The sequence below is a fragment of the Erinaceus europaeus genome, chromosome 4 (genome assembly GCF_950295315.1).
Source record: "Erinaceus europaeus chromosome 4, mEriEur2.1, whole genome shotgun sequence".
Lineage (NCBI taxonomy): Eukaryota > Metazoa > Chordata > Mammalia > Eulipotyphla > Erinaceidae > Erinaceus > Erinaceus europaeus.
The window spans coordinates 47,953,578-47,980,158 of record NC_080165.1 but is presented as its reverse complement, the minus strand read 5'-3'; the positions used below and the strand labels follow the sequence as shown (position 1 = coordinate 47,980,158).

Here is a 26,581-nt window from a genome sequence, read left to right as displayed (position 1 = left end):
CGTGGTTGAAGAATGGCAGAGTGCTGGCAGTCTGAGTAGGAAGGGCTTTTCCAGGAGCCAAAGAAGCTGCCTGGAGAGGTATGATACTTTGGGTGTAGTCACTGATGGGCGGGATGTATTTGTGTATAATGAGGATAGCAGCGGTATAAGTCAACAGAACCGGTATAAGTCAACAGAACCGTGTGATTTCAGGCGCATAAAACATCTTGGCTGCATTGGTAGCCCGAGTGTGGGTGAAAGGCAAAAAGGGCAGTGGAATTGAACTTGATTTTTTTTTTTTATTATTTCCAGAAATACTGAACTATTTCTTTATCAGGTATGTTTTAGATACTTGGGAAATAGAGGTGAATAGGAGAAATGATTTTCTGATCACAGGCAGATGGCTGCTTAAGTGGCTGATTAAATAAGACAGTCTTTGTAAAGAGGAAGAAAAAGGAAAAGCCTTGCAGACTAGAGGCCATGTAAACTCTTAGGGAGCAGGAGGGGAGAGAAATAATTGTATTTTCAATTGTCTGTCTGCCCTGTAATGAGTTATGTCGGGGCTGTTTTCTAGAGCCCTCAGTCCTTGGCCTGTTGTGAAGGAAGGATGATAAGGCTACTGCACAGTGTTGGATTGAAGGGACTTACTTCTAACTTTCCATAACATCCAACTTGAATAGACTTGTGTTGCCTGTTGGTTGGGTGTAAGCACACCTCAGCTATTTGTGTCTACTGACAGCATTCCTTAGAGAGAGGCATGGTAGCTGAGTGTAGGCTGATTCCTCAGGATAGCAATGGCCAAGGCAATCTTTAATTTTTTTTTGACTTTTTTTTTAAATTGAGGAATTAATGTTTTACATTCAACAGTAAGTACAATGGTTTGTACATGCATAACATTCCCTAGTTTCTCATATAACAGTACAATGCCCACTAGGTCCTCTGAATCCTTCTTGGACCTGTATTTTCCCCACCCACCCACCTCAGAGTCTTTGACTTTGGTGCAATACGCCAATTCCATTTCAGGTTCTACTTGTGTTTTCTTTTCTGATCTTGTTTTTCAACTTCTGCCTGAGAGTGAGATCATCCCATATTCAGCCTTCTGTTTCTGACTTATTTCACTCAACATGATTTTTTCAAGGTCCGTCCAAGATCGGCTGAAAACGGTGAAGTCACTATTTTTTTTACAGCTGAGTAGTGTTCCATTGTGTATATATACCACAACTTGCTCAGCCACTCATCTGTTGTTGGACACCTGGGTTGCTTCCAGGTTTTGGCTATTACAAATTGTGCTGCCAAGAAACTATGTGTATACAGATCTTTGTGGATGGGTGTGTTCGGTTCCTTAGGATCTATCCCCAGGAGAGGAATTGCAGGATCATAGGGTAGGTCCATTTCTAGCCTTGAATGCTCTCCACAGCGGTTGGACCAATTTTCATTCCCACCAGCAGTGTAGGAAGGTTCCTTTGACCCCACACCCTCTCCAGCATTTGTTGCTGTTACCTTTTCTGATGTATGACATTCTCACAGGAGTGAAGTGGTATCTCAAAGTTGTTTTTATTTGCATTTCTCTGACAATCAGAGACTTGGAGCATTTTTTTCATGTGTTTCTCAGCCTATTGGATCTTTTCTGTGCTGAATATTCTGTCCATGTCCTCCCCCCATTTTTGGATGGGGTTATTTGTTGTCTTGTTGTTGAGTTTGGCAAGCTCTTTATATATGTTGGTTATTAACCTCTTGTCTGATGTATGGCATGTAAAGATCTTCTCCCATTCTGTGAGGGGTCTCTTGGTTTGGGTAGTGGTTTCTTTTGCTGTGAAGAAGCTTTTTAATTTGATGTAGTCCCATAGGTTTATACTTGCCTTAGTCTTCTTTGTAATTGGATTCGTTTCATTGAAGATGTCTTTAAAATTTATGCAGAAAAGAGTTCTGCCAATATTTTCTTCTAAGTGTCTGATAGTTTGTGGTCTAACATCCAAGTCCTTGATCCACTTGGAATTTACTTTTGTATTTGGTGAAATACAGTGGTTCAGTTTCATTCTTCTGCATGTTTTTTCAAGCCATTGTTTCAAACAGCATTTGTTGAAGAGACTCTGTTTTCCCCATTTAATAGTCTGAGCCCCTTTGTCAAAGATTAGATGTCCATAGGTGTGGGGGCAATCTTTAAATTTTAATTTTTGAATGATTACCTCCCCTTGAAGTTCTGGAAACAGTACAGTCACCTTAGTACCTACGTAACTTGTGTCTTACATCAATATTGAGAGAAGTGACAGGTCTTGACCAGCATTATAGCTTATAAGAGAACACCTGTATTTTTTTAAAGGCGGGGGGGGGGAGCTTTTTTTAATGTCTAAAACTTGAAATCCCATAATCTGTGTTGTGGATTTGCTCTCCTGTATTTAAAGTGCTTTATAGGTGTAATGAAGCAACTTGTGTCAGTAAGTGAACCCTAAATGCCTCTTCCTTTGTAGGAGTTTTCATCTCACATGTTTTATGATTTAATTAGACATTAGTTGTAGGCTATAATTGCCTTATATGGAGGCCTGAAGTCAGGAGGAAGGCACCAGCCTGAACAGGTTGTAGTAAATCCTCATAGAAGTTTTACACGGAGACTGTTTTTGGGGATTTTGTAATTTATAAGCAGTGCATATGTAGGAAATAATACTTTATAATCACTTTGCTGCTGTAGAGATGTAAACTGCGAAGAGGAGTCTGGTTGTTATGAAGAGAATTTTGCCTCTTAATCTTAACAGCCTTTATGCATAGCATAGACCCGGGGTGCTGGAAAGGTGGATTTTTGCCTAATGAGCAATTAATTCCTTCAGCGGTGAAGACATTCAGGTGCAGCTAATATGCTAGGGGCGCTTTTGTGTAAACTCATGAGAAAGGTTGCCGTAAAAATGAGTTCAGCTGCATAGAGCTTTTCATGTGCAGTGTAGCTGAATCATCTCAGGATGGTTACTTGGCTCCTTAGAAGGGAGAAGGGTGTTCAAGGCTCTCTATTTTTCTGATTCCTAACCATGTAACCGAAAGGTCTCTAGGTACTTGCGCCCAGTAGCAGTTAAGAAATGACAAGTGTTCCTCTATGTCAGGTTGAGACGGTATTTTAACTTTCATTTGCTTGATCCTCCACTGCCATGGGATCGCAGATGTCTTTTGCTCTGAGGACCAGCAAACGGAAATCTCTGCCTGATAGGCTTACAGGAGTGAAACAGTGGTGAGGGGAAGTGGAAATCCCAGTTCACTCCTGCTTCAGCGTCCTCTTTCCTTTGCTATGGTAGGCTAGAGGATGGCTCTCAGTCTAGGAAATCCTCAAGCCTTAACAAGAGCGCTGTTCCGTAATTTAAGGCTTATGTGTCTATGTGGTTGGATTTCCAAGGTGTAGTTGATGTTTATGCTGAGTTTAGAAATTTAAGAGCTGGAAAAGACAGGTAATCTAGTCCACTTAGCAAGTCCCTGGGAGATTTGAATAATCCAGTGACAGGGAGTAAAAACTGATTCATTTGGACATCCAGTACAACAGCCTTGGTCAGACTTTGAGCTGTCCAACCCCTTTGAGCAAAAGAAACTGAATATTTAAGATCTAACTTTTACCCAGGGTATTAATGTTTTCTTAGTCTCTTAAGGCCCAGGCTATCTGACGAGCTCAAATACTTCCCTCTTTAAATGGATTTCTGTCATAAAATGCTTAAATCTTGAAGTAGGTATGTGAATATATGAACTTTTTAGATTAGCAAAGGGTGTGCAGACACCCATGAGAGAGAACCAGTGATTCTTTTTCAGCCACGTGGATCAACACCTTTAAACCTTGAAACCCTCCCTTGGTGGTTTTTTGAAAGTTACCTCAGTGGATATATTAGCTATCTCCATTTTCCTAGACTTCACTTTTGTTTTTATTTCATTTCCCAGTGGTCTTTTTCTCTCCATTTCGCCTCAGTATGCCGTGTGTGTGTGTGTGTGTGTGTGTGTGTGTGTGTGTGTGTGTGTGTGTGTGTGTGTTTCTATTGGTGGTGCTGCTGCTGGAAGTTGCTGCTGGGTGTTTGTTACTCTTATCTGGCCTTCATTATGTTCATGTTTTTTTTTCAAGAACATGCTCTGAAGCTGATACCATGGACATGAGTGAACCACACTTTAGGCTTTCAAGATCTGTCATTACCCTCTGTGTACCCCTCCCTCCCTCCCTTCCTTCCTTCCTTCCTTCCTTCCTTCCTTCCTTCCTTCCTTCCTTCCTTCCTTCCTTCCTTCCTTCCTCCCCCTCCCCAACTGTTCACCTCTGGTTTATGATTGTTCAGGGGACTGAACATTGAATCTGGGACCTCATAGCCTCAGGCAAGAAAGTCTTTTGCATAACTATTATGGTGTCTCCCTGTGTATAGTTCCTTGATCACCCATCCCACCCCAGTTATTCACTCCAAGACCCACCCCCCCTTTTCTGAATCATCTCTTCTTTTTGTGACTCATTCATTTCCTTAACAGAACACTACAGATTCAGTTTCATTTCTTCTGATACATTATTTTGAAGGGCATCACCAACCCTCAGCAATAACAATAACAATTTGAGTACAGTACAGATTTGTAAGCCCACAGTAGATATTCTGACATTACTCCAGTACAGTGTTTCATCATACTGCTGGTTATGGGTGTAATGACTTCTTTTTTCTGAATTTTGCTAGGAATATAACATTCCAGTAATACTTGGCAACAAAGGTATTTGGATGTGCGGTTTATAAAGAAGGGAGATGATTGTATTTTACTCTTATTTCCCTACGCAGATCTAGCCTTTTGCTTAAAGGTCTCCAGAGCTGTCAGAAGGGCTGTATTGTCACCTGATGGTATCATGTAATTTTGATCTGAGAACTGTGTCTTGGTCCCATGATAATCTTGTTTAATTTTTAAAAATCTTTATTCTGGTTCTTAGTATTTGTTACTTACAATAACTTTATTTATTTATATTTAAAATAATTTTTCTTCTTCCCTTGTGTTTCTCCAGGATGACAGTGATGGGATTCCATGGTCAGAAGAAAGGGTGGTACGTAAAGTCCTTTATTTGTCTCTGAAGGAATTCAAGAATGCCCAGAAAAGGCAGCACGGGGAAGGCATTGCTGGGAGCCTGAAAGCAGTAAATGGTGAGTTCATTATTTTGTTGGAATTGGATGATATAGTATAGCACAGCGCAGCGCAGCACAGCCATGTCTCTGAATTGGATGCACTTTTAGGCAGTGTGTACCTCTCAGACCAGGCCCTAATGTCAGTTATTCTGAGTATACTGTTGGGTTTATAGATTCATTTTTATGTCACTTTAAATGCTGCATCATATAATTGGCAACATGTCTTAACTACTTTGTCCCCCATAGATGAGATTAGAACTGCAGTGTGATTTTTTTTTTTACTAGGCTCTGAGTTGAAAGTGGTAAAGCCTGCCTTGTAGCTGTGGATGGCTGCCTTTCTGAATATGACAGTAGAGGCCTTTGATCTTTGATTTCAATGAGGAGTTTCTCTTTCTTATCCCCCCTTTATATAGGAAATAGCCTAAATCTACTGTGTGCCTTTTGCCCTTCTTGCTTTCTGGCTTGACAGCCCTTTAAGTATCTTCTCTACACCCCCCACCCACCACTGTTCCTGGTGGCCACATCCATCCATATCTCTCTCTCTCTCTCCCTCCCCCCTGCTTTTGACAGACATCTAGCACTGCTCCATCATTTGTGTAGCGACCCCCCCCATCCCTTCAAACAACCCCCCCCACACACAAAGGGTGGCCCAAGGGCTTGAATCTGGGGCCTTAGGCATAGTAATATGTACTTTACCTGGTGCACCACCACCTGACTCCTTCCTCTTCCTTGCTGATTAGGCTGGGCAAGTTACTACACGGTAGTCAGTATATACAGTGGCATAGAATTCCTTTGTATCCTAAAGCTTGCTTCTTCCTGTGTGGTTATCAGATGGATCCTAGAGGCCTGGAATGAAAGCATTTCTTGAGTCTACTGTAATGTCTTTTTTTTTTTTTTTTTTTTTTTAAACAGGTTTGGTTTGATTTAAGTGAAAAGTATTTCAGAACAAGCATTTGATTCTAGTCTCCATTTTATTTCCGGGACATACCATAGTCTCTTATATTTATTCATCTCTGAGAAGTTTCAGTAAATGTGAACAGTGACCATGGTTTTCAGCAAGGAGTGAGACAGAAGCAATTCTCTTCTTTTTACAGTCTTTACTTTGGTGGTAGTTATCCCACATGGAGTACTCGACAGCCTGCCAGGGTGCAGAGTGGCAGGTTCACTAGTAGCTTCTTTCCTCTCCAGTCTTTTAGGTTGTGAGGTGAGTTGTCTGGAAGCTTCTTATTGGAATGAATGCTTACAGACAGGACCTGTTGCCACTGTCTCCAGAAAGCTATGTCAGGGTTTCCCAAGATGACCTTTCTGAACTCACCTGCAGAAGTTCTCAGACTCTCTGTTTTATGTTCCATGGGACTTGAAACAAGACCCCCCCACCATTATCCAACATGTGTGGCAGATGTGGCTTTTTAAAAATATTTCATATTTGCAGAAACAATAAGAGTATTAAAATTTATTGTCTCAAGTATACAATTTGCATTTCTTGGCTGCCTGTGAAGCCTTAAGTCCTGTGTCTGTTTATAAAGTGTTTGATGATACTTCTTGTTTTTGCTTCACTTTGAACCTAGTGTTTGCTTGAGTAAGTTGGGGTTGGTGGTTGAAGTAGATCATCACTGGATCTCCTGGAATTAGAGCTGTGACTACTATGTTGTGATAGAGAACACTGTCATCCTGCCAGAAATGGTAATGCCATAGACTTTTGCAGTTTTCCTGTGAACAACCTAATTTGGGAGAGATGGGGAGGGGGTGGGGGAGAAACATAGCTTTTAGGACAAAAAAGTTAGGTGTCCAGGATTAAAGAAAGATTAAATTTGTGTGAAAGCCATTAGGGAAAGATAGAATCAGGCTTGGGGCTATGGATAGACCTGCCAGTGCTCATGTCTTGTAGAGAAGCAGTTACAGAAACCAGACCCTCCACCTTCGGCAACTCATAAAGAATTTTGGTCCAGGGTGAGGGTAGATAGCATAATGGTTATGCAAAGACACTCTCATGCCTGAGGCTCCCAAGTCCCAGGTTCCATCCCCAGTTCAATTCCTCACACTACCAAAAGCCAGAGCTAAGCAGTGCTCTGGTGCTTCTCACTGTGTCTTTCTCTTTCTGCGTCTCTCTCAAAAATTAAAAAAAAATTTTTGGTCCATATTCCCGGAGGGGTAAATGATCAAAGGACTCTGAGCTCTAATTCCATCTGGGGTGAGGGTGGGGGAGGGATGACAATCAGAAGTAGTAGATGGGACTTAGGAAGAGAGGGCAGGACCATAGGAAAAAATGGGCACATATATAAATATAGTTATAGAAATAATAGTCAATCCATATTTGTAATCTTGGGAGAACTAATATAGTTTCCAGTGGAAGAAATGGGTACACTGAACTCTGGTGGTAGGAAAGGTATGGAATTATACCTCTTATCTTAAGCCATCCTCCAGTTTCGAGCCATGCGTGCTTAACCCACTGTGCTACAGCCTGACCCCTATACCTCTTATAATTCTGTAAATCACTAGTAAAAATTTTTCATGGATGTTTTTAATCATAACAGAATTTGGGTAAAAGAAGAAAAACTAAGAAATTCTAAGAAAAGTTGGTAAATAGACCTCTATAGTATCTTTGAAAACTATATGATTTTTATACCATTCCCTTAGAGAAAAGACAACTTTTGGTGTGGTCATTTTACCTTTTACCATAGTAAACATTGCTGTGCATAATTATGTGCATGTGCGCGCGCGCGCACACGCACACGCACACGCACACACACACACACACACACACCATTTTAAAATACTGAGGCAGCAGCAAGGCTTCTGTCTTTTTGGTTGTGAGGTTTCTGTATGTCATTTCCTGATTCCTGTTGATATTTGTGCAAGCATCACTCCAAGGCTACCTTTTTGTTATTCCGTATGTTGGGTTTCCATAGCAGGTGTAGGAGAGCATATCTCCTTATTCTAGAACCTAAAATGTGAACTTAAAGATGTATTTCATTGGTGACCGGGTGATAGTGCACTGGGTTATATAGTATGAAGCACAAAGACCCGTGCAAAGATCCTGATTTGATCCCCCTGGCTCTCCCACCTGCAGGGAGGTCACTTGACAAGCAGGTCTGCAGGTGTCTACCTTTCTCTCCCCCTCTCTATCTTCCCCATCTCTCTCAGTTTCTCTCTGTCCTATCCTATAACAAAAAATGGACACCAGGAGCAGTGGATTTGGAGTGTCAGCACCAAGTCCCAGCAATAACATTGGAGGCAAAAAAGATGTATTTCCTATGGAGGAGGGGCGAAAGCTGTAACCCCGACATGGCATGTGTGATGCTATATGCATAGCCAACACTCGAACCTGAGGCCTCACACATGTAAATTCTGTGCTCTGCTCTTTGAGCCACTACTGTACCAGCCTTAAGTGTGTGTTAAGGATTCACCTTACAGGGACCTAGGCTCAAGGTCTCTCCCTCCCTCCCCACCCTCTGCAAGGGGAAAGCTTCACAGTGTTGTAGGTGTCTCTCTCCCTTCCACCTTCCCCTTCCCACTCTGAATATCTTTCTGTCCTTTCAGATAAAATGAATATAAAAAGAAAAAAGGTTCTTCCCCTATTTTCTGTCAATTACTGCTGGAGGCCTATGCTTGCTTAAATCCACCACTCCCAGTGAACTCATTTCTTTTTTCTTTTTCTTTCTTTCTTTTTTTTTTTTAAAGATTTTATTTATTTATGAGAAAGATAGGAGGAGAGAGAAAGAACCAGATATCACTCTGGCACATGTGCTGCCGGGGATCGAACTCGGGACCTCATGCTTGAGAGTCCAAAGCTTTACCACTGAGCCACCTCCCAGACCACAACTCATTTCTTTAAAGATTTATTTATTATGAGAGAGGAGGAGACAGGAGCAAAACACTCCACAGTGCTGCCTTAAGGCAGTGCCAAGGATTGAACCTGCAGCCTTTGGGGCCACAGGTGTGCAAGTTGGTGCTCTGACATAATGAGCTGTCTCCCCAGCCTAAGAATAAATGTCTTCTTTATTTTTTAACAACAAAGTCCTTTTTCTTTAATTTTTTAATTTTTATTTATTTATTGGATAGAGACAACCAGATATTGAGAGGGAAGGGGGTGATATAGGGGGAAGAGAGATACAGAGACACTTGCAGCCCGGCTTCACCACTTGTAAAGCTTTCCCTCTGTAGGTGGGGACTGGGGACTCGAACCTGGAGCCTTGCACATTGTAACATATGTGCTCAACCAGGTGCACCGCCACCTGGACCCCAAGAATAATTTTCTTAAAGGCACCTAATATACTAAACAAGCAGTGCTTTATTGCTTAGAGGCTATTGGAAGGCGTCCAAAACCAAAATAATTCTCAAAAATGCTCTCCTAGGGGGTGATCCAGGGAAAGCCTAAATAAAAGGATTACCCAAGAGTTATTTTACCATTGAGATTGGAACTAGGAATGATTACAAGCAGTGATCTTTTTAAATGTGCATTTGTGTGTTGCTGATGTGCATTTCTTGAGTTTGAATGACTGCTTTACATAATAGATGATCATTGTAAGCTAGATGATGGAGTGACCTTGTTCTAAACTGTATCACAGCATACTATCTTGGGATTCATGATTGTGGAATAAGTGAAGATAGGTAAAAGGGGGCGGTGGTTCTGACAGTCACACATGGTGTTTGATTTTCAGTTTCTTTGGTTAGTTCCTCAAGATTCACTTTCAAAAGTTAACTAATTCTGCTGTTTTGATTATGATAGATATTTCTCTAGTGGTGGTTTTGAAACTGTCCAGTAAAGATCCTTTCTTTGCTGGGGTGTATGTGTGTCACTAGATGTGATGAGTAAGAGCATGTGGCTGCACCTCACATAGGCTGGTGGAGGTACCCTCTGCCTCTGGGGTCCCTTTGGCATGTTTTGAGAGTTTTCCTAGCGACAGGTCTTTGTGACCTCGCATGTTTTCATCTGTAAGCTGAACGAATCCTCCTTTAATGGAACTTTGTGTTATGTGCTTGTGAGTTTCTCAAGACCTCATGTCTGTTTCAGCTCAAGTTTTGTGAATTAGAGTCTTTGACAAACTTACTTGGAAATGTTGATTGGATTAAACACTACAGCATAATTTTGTACTGGTAATACTGAAGACAGGTGTGTTCATTTTATTCCCCGTCAGACCTCTGTCCCCCACCCCCAGGTTTTTGATTTTGCCAGAGTTTTCTGGCAAAAACTATTTTGAACAATAGAAGGAACACAGCCTTTTAAAATTTTTATTTGAAAATAAATTGACATCACCTCTGCTAAGTCGTTGGCATGCTGAGATGATGAAGAAATAGGCCCTTACCTTTTGTCTGGTCTGTTACGTCAAAACAGCAGCAGCTTATATCTAAACAATGGGGCTCAGCTACTGTCTGTAGGCCTAGTATCGTAGCAGCACCTCCTGTTTCATGGCATAAAAATCATGTCTGCCATCCACCTTGCTTTTGTGGTTCTAAAGTGACAGATTGCATTTGTTTTTATTCTACTGGTCACAAATATGAGTCTCAGGAATAGCCCCATGGCTTGTCTGTGTAGGAATGGAAGTGTCATTGCAGCTTGTTGGCTATAGGCAGGCTGTGAGGGGAGGTGGGGCTAAGATTTTTGCTGATTGTGGGCCTGCTGTCTACTTCCTGCTGTAAATAAAGCCACTCTTTTTTTTTTTTTTTTTCTGGCTGTAACAAATTGACAAAAGCTTAGGAAAAGGGCTGGCAGAGGCCTCGGCCTCGGCTACTCTTTGAGGGCCCTTGGCCTGCTGGGGCTGAAATTAGGGACATTTAAATAATAACATGCTACACAAATATGAGTACACATAATTACATAGTAAGAGAGGGGAGCTATTAACTGTATTTGAATTTCATTTGCTTCCTATAAATGTCATCTGAGATCCGGGGAAGCTGGGCCCTTTTTCTTAGAAGTGCACTGTAGTTGTTTGTGATAGCTACCTTTACTGAGTGCTTATACTGTGTACCGGCTGTCATTTTTCACACTTTAACTGTATTTTTCTCATTTGCACTTGGGGAAAAATTATGGATGAAGAAGCAATATACTAGAGTAGATTAACATTTTGCCGGCATATCCAGAGAGAGGATTTAAGCCCCTATTTTCTGCTTTGGAGCCCTCTCCACAACACCCTCTCTGCCTGCCCTCCTCCCCTTTAACTACCACTTAAGAGAAATGGAAGTAATTTTGGAACTCCCCATAAAGATAGGATTCCAAAATAAGAATTTGTAGGAGGACATTTTTCCTAATAGTAATTTCCTTTGAAGGAGATATGTGAAATCTCACATTGGGAGAAAGACTTCAGAAGAGGGGGAAGTTAGGAATATTTATTAATGTGAGCATATTTCTGGGCTTTATTAGAGCTTGTAATTGATTTGACAGTCAGAATTTTAAAAATGCACTCTTTGTGATTGGTTACCCTCCTTCAGTTATGGGCACTCACACAGATGCATCCATTATTTCCGTTTCTTCACCTAGAGATAGAGATTTGTATTTTTAATATTGTTGTTGAACTAGCATGCTGGAAATCACAGGAGGGCCACCAGTCATCTCTTTGCAGAGGTGAGAGAGAGGACGGAGCCTTTCTGACAGTATATACCAATTTGTAACCATGGACCAAAGCACAAATGTAGACAACAGGATGGGTGTGATTGCACATGGTTTGTGTCCTCCCCCCCCCCCCCCCCCAATAAAGTAGGGTTTTTGAACCCTCTTAATAATCTTTGGAAGAGAACTGATGTCTGCGGAATGAACTGTGCCCAGTTTCTGCAAATTCATTGTTTATAGTATGACTCCCAAGTTAAAGTCTGAGTACCTGGTGTAATGAATGGAAGTGTATTTATGGAACTGTGTTTGAGGTGAATGTCATGGCTGTGTAGTTGTCTTTATCCAACCTGCAGCTATCTGCAGCTATGTAAGTCCCAGTAGGCATTAGGGACTGCCAGCTCAGGCAGCTCTCAAGGCAGCTGCTGTTGGCTGGTTACCAATTAACTTTCCTCTCACATAGACTTTTTCTTACCTCTGCCCCCTGATGTGTGACACACGTGGGAATGAAATAAAGGGCAAACCATGTCTCTGAAAACAACTTAATGTTTTTCTTTGTTCAAATCAAAGTTACATCTCCCTTAGAAGATGGTGGAGTAGGGTGGGGGTATAGCATAACGGTTATGCAAAGAGACTTTCATGCCTGAGGCTCTCAAGCCCCAGGTTCAATTCCCGACACTGCCATAAGCCAGAGCTGAGCAGTGCTCTGCTAAAAAAAAGATGGTAGAGTTAAAATGACTCGCAATACATTATAATCTGTTATTTGTTGGATAGAGATAGAAATCAAGAAGGAAGGGGAAGATAGAGAGGGAGAGAGACAAAGACACACCTGCAGCACTGCTTCACTACTCGTGAAGTTTCCCGCCCCTGCAGGTGGGTACTGAGGGCTTGCATCTGGGTCCATTGTAATGTGTGTGCTCAACTAGGTGAGCCACCACCTAGCCCCCAGCTTGGTTCTTGACTCTTAACTTTCTTGCAGCTGGTCTGTTTATGCCCAAAATAATGCAGATTGAACCATTCTTCCACTGAATAGTATTTGTCTTCTTAGCATGTAGTAAGTTTTGTTAAGATAAAAAAAAAGCTGAAGGTTTTCATTTAGGAGTAAGAGTAGCACAGCAGGTTAAACGCAGGTGGCACAAAGTGCAAGGGCCAGAGTAAGGATCCTGGTTCGAGCCCCTGACTCCCCACCTGCAGGGGAGTCACTTCACAAGTGGTAAAGCAGGTCTGTAGTTGTCTTTCTCTCCCCCTCTGTCTTCCCCTCCTCTCTCCATTTTTCTTTGTCCTATCTAACGACGACGACATCAATAACATAACCATAACAGTAAAACAACGAGGGCAACAAAAGGGAATAAGTAAATAAATATATATAAAAAAGAAATATATAAAAAAAGAGTAAGAGGAACATATTTCATTACGTTTAAGATGCCATTCATTGAGTGATCTTATGCTTATCAATAAGGGGAATTTTTTTTCCAATGCCAAATGCCAGGCCATCAGTTGTGAGATTCTTTCTAATTTTAGATACGCATGCTTTAACATGAGAAAATTATGTGTGTCCTGGAATCAGTGAAGCACAATAAAACAATGTAGTAGAAATGTTTTAAAAATCAGAGATAAGTGACTGCATGTTTAATCTAGTGTGAGGAAGCTCGAAGGAACTAGATCATGTGAAGACCCAAGTATAGACCCGCCAGGAAGTGCTATATTAAAGAAGTTGCAATTTCCATGAGCTGTCAGAGTCATGTGATGGGCACCAGGACTTGGGGGGACTGGGATGGTGGTGGTAGGGGCCGAGGTGAAGAACTCTAAATTGATATTTTAAAGGAATGCTGATGTCAAGAGGCAGTGGGACCAGTGGCTATAGTGGCAGGTTTGTGTGGCTGGTTTGCCTGCACTGTTGTGGCACTAGAGGAATCGTGAGCCCAACGAAGCCCTTTTGGTTTTAGATTGTTGAATTGCTACAGTAGAAAGGCGTTTTTAGATGTAGGTAAGTCTAACTCATCACTTTACAGGTGAGGAATTTTTTAAAAAGATTATTTATTAATTAGAAAGATAGGAGGGGAGAAAGAACCAAACATCACTCTGGTCCATATGCTGCCGGGGATTGAACTCAGGACCTCATACTTGACAGTCTAATGTATTAGCCTCTGTGCCACCTCCCAGACCATATATATATATTCTTTTCTTTTTAGCGTTTATGTCTTTATTTTATTATTTTATTTTGCATTATCTTTATTTGTTTGCTGGATGGAGACAGTCAGAAATTGAGAGGGAAAGGGGTGATAGGGAGGGAGAGAGACACCTGCAGCCCTGCTTCACCACTTGCAAAGCTTTCCCCTGCAGGTGGGGACCAGGGGCTCGAACCTGGGTCCTTGAGCACTATAATTTGTGCACTCAACTAGGTGCACCACCACCCACCCCCTTTTTTTCTTTATTGAAGGATTAATGCTTTATAGGTGACAGTAAAATACAATAGTTTGTACATGCCTAACATTCCCACATAACAATACAACCTACACTAGGTCCTCCTCTGCCATCATGCTCTAGGATCTGAACCCTCCCCCCTTGTTCATGTGTGTTAATTCTCTAGATTCCACATAAGAGTAAAACCATCCAGTAGTTGTCTTTTATCTCTTATTTCACTAAGTGAAATCATCTCTAATTTAATCAATTTGTCCCAAAGATCACAGTATCTTCTTTGATTGTAGGGTAGTGTTCCATAGAGAGTATTTAGCCAGTCATCTGTCGATCGCACCTGTTCTTTTTTTTCAAATATTTATTTAACTGTTCATTCCCTTTTGTTGCCCTTGTTGTTTTATTGTTGTAATTATTATTGATGTCATTGTTTTTGGATAGAACAGAGAGAAATGGAGAGAGGAGGGAAGACAGACAGGGAGGAGAGAAAGACAGACACCTGCAGACCTGCTTCACCGCCTGTGAAGTGACTCCCCTGCAGGTGGGGAGCCAGGAGCTCGAATCGGTCCTTGCGCTTTGTGCCACCTGCACTTAACCCACTGTGCTGCCGCCCGACTCCCAGTTGCACCTATTCTTGAACAAACCTATTATAAACCCATAGTATCTCGCAAACTTTAATTTGCATCACCACTTATCCAAGTCTCTTTAACCTGAAGCTTGGGTTGGGACTGTGGCCTCACTTGCCATCATTGTTGGTATTTTTACCATGTATTTTTAGCAGCATAGAGTAGTGCTTTACAATGCCCTGTAGTGTGTCTCCATTTTTTAGTGTGATAGGTAGCCAAACATTGACATGGGATTGCCCCCACTGTATCTCTATTTATTTATTTATTTATTTTCCCTTTTGTTGCCCTTATTGTTTTATTGTTGTTGTTGTTGTTGTTGTTGTTACTGATGTCATCGTTGTTGGATAGGACAGAGAGAAATGTAGAGAGAAGTGGAAGACAGGGGGAGAGAAAGACAGACACCTGCAGACCTGCTTCACTGCTTATGAAGGGACTCCCCTGCAGGTGGGGAGCCGGGGGCTCGAACCGGGATCTTTATGCCAGTCCTTGTGCTTTGTGCCATGTGCACTTAACCTGCTGTGCTACCACTGCATCCCCCTCTCTCTCTCTGTTCAGCTCTGGCTTATGGTGGTGCAGGGGATTGAACCTGAGACTTTGGAGCTAACCTCAGGCATGAGAGTCTCTTTGCATAGCCATATGCTCTTTACCCTCACCCAACCCCATTCTGTCTCTACTTTCATTCTCTCTTCTGCTCTCATCTCTATCTCAGTTAGTCTTTCTTGTTCCAAATACCCTAAGTACACACTTGGCCTCAGGTATTTTTTTGCTCTTGGCGTTCCTTCTCTCTGAATCTTTGTCCTCTTAGACACTTTATGTGAGTGGATACCTCTTTTTCATATTTCTCTGGGTATACTTCTTTCCCTCCATTGAGGGAGTGGAGAGCCTCTTACTCCAGATTTCATTTCAGAAATGGATGTACCTGGCATCTGATGCTCTTTTCTTTTCCTATCAGCAAAGGGTACATTTATTCATAGTTGTAACATATTAATAAATCCCACCACCTTACAGATTCTTGGAATGGGCCTCCTTTGTATCCTTTCTTTGAGAACAGTATTTGATGAATGGATATTTGGGTATGAGATATAGTGCTCAGTTAAGGTTTCAACTGGTCTTTTAAAATAATGATCCCATTACTTAGAACGTTATGATCATCATACTACAATAATGTTTTTGGCTAGTTTCATGAACTTCTGGTGTTTAAGTGACTTGCATAAAGCAACATAGGTTAAAAAGTGATCAAATCAACAGGTAAACACAAGACTCCTGCCTACAGATATTGCATGCATAGCCCTCTCTCTCTCTCTCTCTCTCTCTCTCTCTCACACACACACACACACACACACACACACACACATATCTTAGGTGTGCAGCTCCATGAGTTTTGATTAATGCTCACATATCTTTGCAAACAACATTTCACTGTAGATAAAGGCCTTTTACATCACTCCAGAGAAGCCTTTTCTTTTCTTTTTCTTTTTCTTTTTTTTTTGTTAGAGCTATTCTTACTTATTTATTCCCTTTTGTTGCCTTTCCTTTATTGTTGTTGTTCTTTGATGTCACTGTTGGATAGGACAGAGAGAAATAGAGAGAGGAGGGGAAGACAGAGTAGGGGAGAGAAAGACACCTGCAGACCTGTTTCACCACCTGAGAAGTGACCCCCACCCCCCCACATGTGGGGAGCCCAGGGCTTGAACTGGAATCCTTACACCTGTCCTTGCACTTTGTGTGCACCTGTGCTTAACTGGCTGCACTACTGCTGGACATCCCAGAGAAGCTTTTTCCAGTGCCCTCTGATTGGGCACTGCAATCTTTCCCCTACCCCCAATTTTGTTTTGTTTTGATTTGAATATAAAGGGATGGGGACCAGATGTTGGTGCATTGGGTTAAGTGCACATAGTATGAAGTGTAAGGACCCACCCAAGGGTGGTGGTTTGATACCACCACCCCACCACCACCCCCACCCCCCGTGTGTGTGGAGGGGTTACTTCCCAAGTGGTGAAGCTGGTCTGCAAGTGTCTCTCTGTTTCTCTCTCTATCTCCCCCTCCCTTCTCAACTTCTCTCTCTCCCATCCAATAAAAATAAATAAGTAAAAGAATATTTGAAGATAAAGGTAAGAGGGGCCAGGTGGTGACACACTTGGTTGAGTGCATGCATTGCAGTGTGCAAGGACCCAGGTTCAAGTTCCTGGTCCCCACCTGTAGGGGGGAAACTTTGCAAGTGGTGAAGTAGTGTTGCAGGTGTTGCTCTGCCTCTCTCTCTCTCATCCTGTTCTTTCTGATTTCTGCCTTTTTGACTTCTGGCTGTTTCTATCAAAACAAAATAAAGATAATAAAAAATTTTTAAAAAAAGATAAAGGTAAGAGACATCTAATAGCCTTGCTCTACTGCAGTTGAGACTTCCTATCTGCCTGATGCTTCCATGTGTAGGTGGGAGCTCAGAGCTGGTTCCTCACACATGGTAAAGTGTGTGCACATCTTGGGGTCCTCAACCAGTGTTTGAAGAAGGAACCACTCTCTATTCCATCCCTTTGTGGCTCTCACTTGGTTCTGGTGATAGTCTCCAGCTAGGTTCTCTCTCATGAATTGACACCACAAGCTCTCATTCTCTTGAGAGTCACCTCCCCTTGTGTTACTTTTTCTTCTCTTGTTTAGGGCTGTGAATGTTAATAGTACTCATCCTTGAGTCTGGGCATACATATTACAATGCATAAGGACCTGGGTTCAAGTCGCCACCTGCAGTGAGAAGCAGCGCTGCAGGCCCCCCCCCTTCACCTCTCTCTCTCCCTCCATTTCAATTTCTCTTTCTGTCTACTAAATAAATAAATATATATATATATATATATATATATAATTATTAAGAAATTCATACTTGCTGTTACAATCCAAGAAGTATATTGAAGCAGGGATTTCCCAGATGGGACTCTCTGGAAATTCAACTTAAAGTGACATCTATAAGTACTGCCCCTTCTTTGTGGGTATGTTATGGTGTATTTTAAATAGGATAGATTCCTTTGAGGATGCAAAACCATCTGATAGCAACATGGTGTGATGACTGGTTTCTGTGTATTTTCTTGTAGCTGTGGTGAAATCTGTTAATCAGCATGTGCTTCCGTAAGAAAGTAACCATAGACTGGGTTGCTTAAATAGCACATTCACTTTTCATAATTCTGGAAGCTAGGAAGTCCCAGATAGTTGCTGGCTGATGTCAGGATTCAGGGTGTATGGGTTCCCTCCCTTCCTCCCTTCTTTCCTTCCTTCCTTCCTGTTTGTTTTTGAGAAAGGGTTAGGAAAGAGACAGAACATCACTTTGGTACATGTGTTGCTGGGGATTGAAAGTGTGCAACACTTTTAGCCTCTGTGTCATCTCCTGAGCTGACTGTTTTTGATGAGACCTTGCTTTCTAGCCACCTCCTCGTGTGCCTGAGAGGGAAGAAGAAGAAGATGATGATGATGATGATGATGATGATGATGATGATGATGATGATTATTTTAATCAGGGCACTAGTCTTAGTATATAATAGAACCCTTTTATCATTCTTTTATCTTAACCTTTGTCATTCTTACCATGAGTTCCTTTTTTTAAAATTTTTTAAATATTTATTCATTCCCTTTTGTTGCCCTTGTTGTTTTATTGTTGTTGTTATTGTTGTTGTTGTCATTGTTGGATAGGACAGAGAAATGGAGAGAGGGAAGGGAAGACAGAGAGGAAGGAGGAGAGAAAGATAGACACCTGCAGACCTGCTTCACCGCCTGTGAAGTGACTCCCCTGCAGGTGGGGAGCCGGGGTTCGAACCGGGATCCTTATGCTGGTCCTTGTGCTTTGCGCCACCTGCGCTTAGTCCGCTGCACTACAGCCCGACTCCCTATGAGTTCCTTTTTTAAAATAATTTTTATTTTATTTTTCTATATTTATTTTTCCCTTTCATTGCCCTTTTTTTATATTGTTGTTGTAGTTATTATTGTTGTTGTTATTTTATTTTTTAAAATTATTTATTTATTGATGAGAAATATAGGAGGAGAGAGAAAGAACTAGACATCACTCTGGTACATGTGCTGCCAGGGATTGAACTCAGGACCTCATGCTTGAGAGCCCAATGCTTTATCCACTGTGCCACCTTCTGGACCACTGTTGTTGTTCTTGATGTCATCATTATTAGATAGGACAGAGAGAAATAGAAGAGGGGAAGACTGTTGGTGGGGAGAGAAAGACACCCACAGACCTGCAGGTGGGGAGCCGGGGGCTCAAACCGGGGTCCTTAGCTACATGCACTTAACCCGCTGTGCTATTGGCTGACTCCCTAAAATAATTTTTACTTGTTACTACTGGTTTCTTTCAAGAGTTTAATATTACAATATATAGTTCCATGGTACACCAAAGTTCTGTATCCCAATCCTCTAATCTCCCAAAGATAATCACCCTAGTTCTCACAAGACGTATAGTTTGCTTGCTTCTGTTTTGCTTGGATATTTTTTTGGGGGGGGGACGGGGGCAATTTCCTGAAATTGTTTTTCTAGATTCTGTGTATGAGTGAAACCATCTCATCTTTCATCTCTTATTTTGCTAAGCACAGTCACCTGCAGTTCCATCCCCTTTTTCCCAAAGGGCATTATCATCTTTATTGATTGCAGAGTAATATTCCGTGAAATCTGTATTCCCATAACATCTTTAAAAAACGTTTTTTTAAAAATCTTTATTGTTGGATAGAGACAGTCAGAAATTGACAGAAAAGGGGGTGGTAGAGAGGGAAAGAGACAGAGAGACATCTGCAGCACTGCTTCACCACTTGTGAAGCTTTCCCCCTGCAGGTGGGGACTGGGGGCTCGAACCTGGGTCCTTGCAAACTGTAACATGTGCGCTCAACCAGGTGCACCACCACCTGGCCCGTATCCCATAACATCTTTAGCTAGTCATCTGTTGATGGGCATTTAGGCTGCTTCTACTCTTTGGCTATTGTGACTAATTCAGCTATGAACGTAAGTAAGTGTGCATATGTCTCTTTGAATTATGAGTGTCCTTTGGATATTGCTGGATCATAAGGTAATTACATTTTTATATGTTTTAAAGATTCTCCATATAGTCTTACAAAGAAGCTGTACCAGTTTACATCTGCAGCAGTAGTGAAGCAGAGTTCCCTTTTCTCCACAACCTCTCCAACACTTGTCTTTTCCTGGATTGTTGATGTAAACCATTCTGTCAGTTGTGTAATGGTATCTCAGTGTAGTTGTAATTTTCATTTCTCTGTTGATTAGTGAAGTGGAGCATTTCTTCATGTGTCCTGTGGGCAATGTGTATTTCTTACTTAGAAAACTATCTGTTTAGTTCTTTGGCGTACTTTTTCATTGGGCTAGTTTTGCTTCTTTTGTAGATCTGTACCAATTCTGTATAATATCAGAATAATTCTGTATAATTCTGTTCGATATCAGTCGTCTGATGTGTGATGTGCAAACATCTTCTCCCATTTACGTGGTTGTCTGGTTATCCTTGTGTCATTTGATTTTGATGTGTAGAAGCTTTTTAGTTTCATTTAATCCCATTTATTTACTCTATTTTTCATTTCCTGTGCTGAGGGTGTTGAGTCTCCAAGTACATCTTTGATGTGAGGGTCCTGCAAAGTTTCACTGACATTTTCTTTTATAAATTTTAGAGCTTCTGCTCTAATGTCTCGATCTTAATCCATTTTGATTTGACCTGGTTGTATGATGTTAGGTGGTGGTCTAGTTTCACTTTTTGACATGCGGCTGTCCAATTTCCCAGCTTGAAAATCTTCCCAGCTTGTTGAAGAGACCTTATTTACTCCCACTCAATGTTTTTGGCTCCTTTGTCGTATATTAGGTGGTTGTATATGGGTGGGCTCATTTCTAGGCCTTTGATTCTGCTCCATTGATCCAAGTATCCATTTTAATTCCAGTATCCTGCTGTTTTCATTACTTTTGCTTTGTAGTATAAGCTGAAGTTGGGGAGTGTGATACCTCCAAATTTTTCCTTTTTTCTCAGAAATGCTTTGGCAATTTGTGGCCTTTTGTGGTTTCACACACATTTGGACAACATGTCCCATTTGTTTAAAAAAAAATGCTGTTGGAATTTTGAAAGGGATTGCATTAAAATTGTAGATTGCTTCTGGTAGAATGGCCATTTTAATAATGTTTATTCCAGGCAGAAGGAATCTTCTTCCACTTCTGTGTGTCCTCTTATTTCTTTTAGCTATGTCTTATAGTTTTCATTATAAAGGTCCTTCACCTTTGTGATATTCACCCCCAAGGTATGTTGTCTTTTGGGGCTCAAATATAAATGGGATTGAGTCTTATTTTTCCCCTTCCTCTGATTTTTTTTGATTGTATATAGAAATGCCACAGATATATGTATATTGATTTTTGTTTTCTACTGAATTTATTAATTATTTCCAGTAGCTTTTTAGTGGAATCTTTGGGGTTCTCTAGGTATAATATCATTGCAATAACAAAGAATGGTAGTTCAAGTCCCCAGCTCCCCACCTGCAGGGGAGTCACTTCACAGGAGGTGAAGCAGGTCAGCAGGTGTCTCTGTCTTCAACTCCTGTGAAGTGACTCCCCTGCAGGTGGGGAGCTGGGGACTTGAACCGGGATCCTAACTGGTCCTTGCGCTTTGCGCAATGTGCACTCAACCCACTGCGCTACCGCCGGACTCCCGGTCTTTATTATGTTGAGGAATACTCCTTCTGTCCTCAGATTCTGGAGAGTCCTTACCATAAATGGGTTTTGGATCTTGCAGATTACTTTTCAGCATTAATTGATATGACTATGTGATTTTTTTTTTAATCTTTCTTTTTGTTGATAAGATGATTGATTTGAAGATGTTGAACCACCCCTGTTTCCCAGGGATGAATACCACTTGGTATTCATATATATAGTTTTCTTTCCTGGTAGACTTCTTTCCTGCTTTGGGGACTAAAGTGATGTTTGCTTCATAGAATGTGTTTGGTAGTATTTGTCCTTTAATTTTCTGCAGTAGTTTGAAGTTCATTCTTCTTTGAAAATTTTACAGTTTTTTTTTTAAAGATGATTTATTCATTAGAAAGGTAGAAGGAGAGAGAAAGAACCAGACATCACTCTGACACATGTGATGATGGGGGTTGAACTCAGGACCTCATGCTTGAGAGGCTAATGCTTTACCCACCATGCCACCTCCCAGACCACATATACAGTTCTTGAGTAAGGTGTCTGAGCCTGAGCTTTTATTCTTGGGATTGTTAAGGTGACCTGCCCCCTCTTGGGTTAGGTTCAGTAGATCATAGTTTTTGTGAGTCTAGACAGTGGCATATCTATTTTATTTATCCTTTCAGAGAACCAGCTCTTGGTTTCACTAATCTTTTGGATCATCTTCCTGGATTCTATTTCATTTTCTTTTCAATTTCTGCTCTGATTTTGACTGTTTCCTTTCTCATGCTGACTTCTGGGTCTCTTGGTTGCTTTTTCTAGTTGGTTTAGTTGTGATGTTAGGAAGCTTACTTGAGATCTTCGCTGTTTGTTACTGTGGGCCTGTATTGCAATAAACTTCCCTCTTAGGACAGCTTTTGCTGTGTTCCACAGGCTCTGGTAGGTAGTCTCTTCATTTTCATTGTCCTCCAAGTAATTTTCAAGTTTTCTTTTGCTCTCTTCAGTGACCTAGGTATTATTCAGAAGTGTATTTTTTTGTGTGTTGTTGATTGCTTTTTTCGATTTTACATTATCTTTGTTTATTGAATAGAAGTCGATAGGGAAGCGGGTAATAGAGGGGGGGGAGAGAGAGACACTTATAGCACTGCTTCACCACTAGCAAAGCTTTCCCTCTGCAGGTGGGAAAAGCTTGAACTAGCGGCTTGAACCCAGGTCCTTGCACATTGTAACATGTGCACTCAACCAGGTGCAGTCCCTCCCTGCCCCTATTTTTGTGCTTGATTGCTAACCTCATTGCCTCATGGTCAGAAAAGATACTTTTTATGATTCCAATATTCATGTATTTGTTAAGGCTGTCTTTGTGTCTCGGCATATGATCAATCCTTGAGAATGTTCAATGTTGGGGTCTTGGGGTTTAAACACAAATTGAATCTTTATCAGTTTACCAGTTTGTAGAGAAATGAGGTTGTTGACAGTTTTATCTCATGTAATTTTAGATGAATTTAATTTCTTTGTTATTCCGGAGCATGCTTCTCACATGCCAGCACATTTGACTACTGAGAAGTTTTTGTTTCATCTGGATGGAATTGAGCCTAAACATTTAATAAATAAAATGCTTATTCCTGGTCAAGACTCAGGACCAGGTGGTGGCACACCTGGTTAAGCGCGCGCGCGCGCGCGCGCGCGCGCGCGCACACACACACACACACACACACACACACACACACACACACACACACACTACAGTGCACAAGGACCCAGGTTCAAGCCCCTTGGTCCCCACCTGCAGGGGGAAAACTTCACAAGTGGTTAAGCAGGGCTTGCAGGTGTCTTTCTGTCTCTTTTTCTCTCTCAACCTCTTTCCCTCTCAATTTCTCTCTCTCTCTATCCAATAATAAAAAATAAATAAAAATTTAAAAAATTAAAAAAAACCCAGAAGGTCAAAACTCCTTTGAAAGTGGCTAGTGGGGTGTTTCAAAGGATTTGAGGGACTTGGAAAGGGACAGGCAATCGAGCTGGCCCTGGATGGATGTTTTGGAGGTATCAGAATTACTTGAAGTTGAGGAAGTCCTCTCTGTGATATTCTTATTAGTCATTTTATTTTGCCTGAGTGTTTTATTCTAAGTGTAATTTAGGGACAGTGGTTAGCCACCATTTTTATTTCTGATTATGTTGGAAAAGAACATCTCTAGTGCAAGACCAGATAGGGCGGCACTTAGCCAGAGGTGACTTGACTTGGTCTTGCATGGGTTTGTTTATCTCTGTCCACATGTGTAAATCATTTAATGCCAGGCACTTGATTCTACTTGGAGATAGGCTACATGTTCCCCACTAAGCTCACCCTTCAGTGTTGTATTTGTGGAGCCTCAATTATTGTCAGATTTATCACAGCATACAAGTAAAATTTTGCTTTGTTTGTGAGTTTCTTAGTCCCCCTTCCCTCTACATTTAGAGCACCTTTTACTTCACTTTTGGAAATAGCCTGTTATTACTTGAGCCACACTAAATGCTTAGGCTCCTGTATGGTGTATCTTTAAAGACAGAGAAATGATTACTAGATAGGCATTTGGGAAATCACCCGGTACTGTAGTCTCTAAGTCCATAATTTGCAATTTGTTTCTTAATCTCTCCTGCTGTGAAATTTCATATATCCTTTTAGCTTCTTCTGTAATCTTTTTTTTTAAGATTTTATTTATTCACTCATGAGAAATGATAGGAGAGAGAGAAAGAACCAGACATCACTCTGGTACATGTGCTGCTAGGGATTGAACTGGGAACCTCATGCTTGAGAGTCCAAAGCCTTCTCCACTGCGCCACCCTCCAGACCACGCTTCCTCTGTAATCTTTAACACTGTTTTTGAAGAGTTCCACGTTTAGTTTCCTCACAGTTTCTTTCCCAAAGATCATAAAGCAATACAGGCCTTTCATTCAAGGATATTTGGGGACATTGAGGGAAGAAAGCTATTTTTTTAAAAAAATATTTATTTATTCCCTTTGCTTGCCCTTGTTTTATTGTTGTAGTTATTGATGTTGTTGTTGTTGTTGGATAGGACAGAGAGAAATGGATAGGGGGAGAGAAAGATAGACACCTGCAGACCTGCTTCAAGGCTTGTGAAACGACTCCCCTGCAGGTGGGGAGCCGGGGCCTCCAACCGGGATCCTTACTCTGGTCCTTGCACTTTGTGCACCTGCACTTAACCTGCTGCACTACCACCAGAAAGCTATTTTCTAACCTCTCATCTGCCTAACAGTGAGCCAGGCTGTCCTTGTGGTGTGGCATCATTCCACAGGGACTTTCAGGCTCTCTCATTCCTGGAACTGTAGGACTCCTCATGCTTAAGGTCTTTGGATTCTGTTCATTGTCTTTCTCTGGTCTGCATCCTGATCTGTTACTAGTGCTACTGGGCTCACTGGCATGTTGGACCTATTCTTCCTTCCTTCCTTCCTTCCTTCCTTCCTTCCTTCCTTCCTTCCTTCCTTTCTCTCTCTCTCTCTCTCCTTCCTTCCTCCCTCCCTTCCTCCCTCTCTTCCACACATGGGGATTCTTCATATTTGATTTGTTCCACCCTTGTGTCTGTCCTCATCCTGGCCCATGTTTCCATGCAGCAGGTAGTGGGGCATCCTGGTCATATTTGGTACCTTCTCTTGATGGGCAGGGAAAGCCACCCGCATGTGAGACTCTTAAGTCCAGCTTCTGGTCCTCTCAGAAGTGGCAGTCAGCTCTCCTTTTCTCAGGCCTTTGAAGGAATTCGGTTGTTACTTGATGTATGAAGACAGCTCAAGATCGCCACTTGATATATCTTTTACTTCACACACACACACACACACACACACACACACACACACACACACACACACACACACACTCACTCACTCACTCACTCACTCACTCACTCACTCACTCACTCACTCACTCACACCTGTGATAGTGGTAAGTTGTGAGTGTGAAGGAGACTTCATGGTTTTGAATTCTAGTTTTTGAAAGTTGCATTTTACCTTCCTAGGGATTCTAGAAGGTTGACAAATCCTTTCTAGATGATGAAGACAAGGAGCATACCGTCAGAGACTTAGTCTATGTTTGTCTTTTTTGGCATGCAGAAGTCCTGCTAATTTCTGGGGGTATCTACATTGCAAATCTCCTGTGCTGCCTGTTCCCTGGTGGTTTCACCCTGTCCTCACCCAGCAGTTTACCCAACTTGAGACTACTAGTGTTATTTGAAAAGGGCCTTTCCAGTTTACTCAGTTGGAAAGTGTTAGAGTTTTAAAGGGTGAGCTGGAAGGCTCTCAGCTGGCACTTTCTGAATCCCTCAGAGGAAAATATTGGCAAACTCTCCACTCTGCCTGAACTCTTTTCATAAATTGAGAAGCCAAGAGTTATGAAGCTGTACACAGGGCCAGGCTGAACTGTGTGTGGGTGGTGGTGGTGGTGGTGGTGGTGGTGGTGGTGGTGGTGGTGGTGGTGGTGGGGGGGGGGAGCAGCATGCTATTATATATTTAAATAGTAAGCTATTTAAATCTTTCTGCTCTCAACCCCCTGTTGATATTAACTCTTTCTGCCATGGCAGATGAAGAACCATGCACTGAATGTAGTTTAGAGAGCATTCCTTTTAAATTTTAATCCACCTCCCCTTTTCTGCTGAAGATACAACTGTAGATACACACCGCTCCCACCTCTACACTGGGCAGCTTTATTCAGCAGGTGTTGCAACCTCTTTAAAAAAGAAAAAAGAGCTACCTTTTTTTTTTTTCTTCCCCATTTTTTGCTTTTCTTCCCACTGTGATTTCAGGGGACAAGGTGCTTAAGATAAGAGGCAGGAGTCAGCTACTGAGTTATTACTCCGTTTGTTACCATCTATTTGACTTATATTCCAGACTCCTCACAGAAAGTCTGAGGTGACTGTGCCAGTGGGCCTCAGAGATTTCCATCTTCCTGAGTTGTCTGCAGAATCAGTGTAAGCACATCCACTTCTGCCCTCTCCCCTCTGAAAAGTCTGTGGAGGTGGAGTATAACCCAAGGGAAAGTGCTGCCATCGTTTTGTTCCTTATCTGCCCTTTTGCACTCTTGCTGCTGCAAGCTCTGGTCCAATAGAGCCTACACTGTGCAATCTTCTCTTGATGCTTCTCTTTTCCTGGGGTCTCTTCTTTATGGAAGAATTCCAAGGCGGTAGGTTAAGATTGCCATCAAGTGGCTGCTCCTGGTAGTGGATGGAAGGATGCTAGCCTCCACTGCTGGCCAACACAGTTGGACGTTCTTTCAACTTTTAATCCCTCTGAAAAAT

General features: G+C 41.7%; 1 protein-coding gene across 1 annotated transcript in view; it reads left to right on the top strand.

The window, feature by feature from the left end:
• Positions 1–26,581, top strand: part of JARID2 (jumonji and AT-rich interaction domain containing 2) — a 278,157-nt gene that overhangs the window by 112,222 nt on the left and 139,354 nt on the right. Inside the window, exon 2 of the mRNA XM_060189331.1 lies at positions 4,967–5,102. Within this exon, the coding sequence (XP_060045314.1) occupies positions 4,967–5,102 (136 nt within the window). The remainder of the gene's footprint in view (positions 1–4,966; positions 5,103–26,581) is intronic.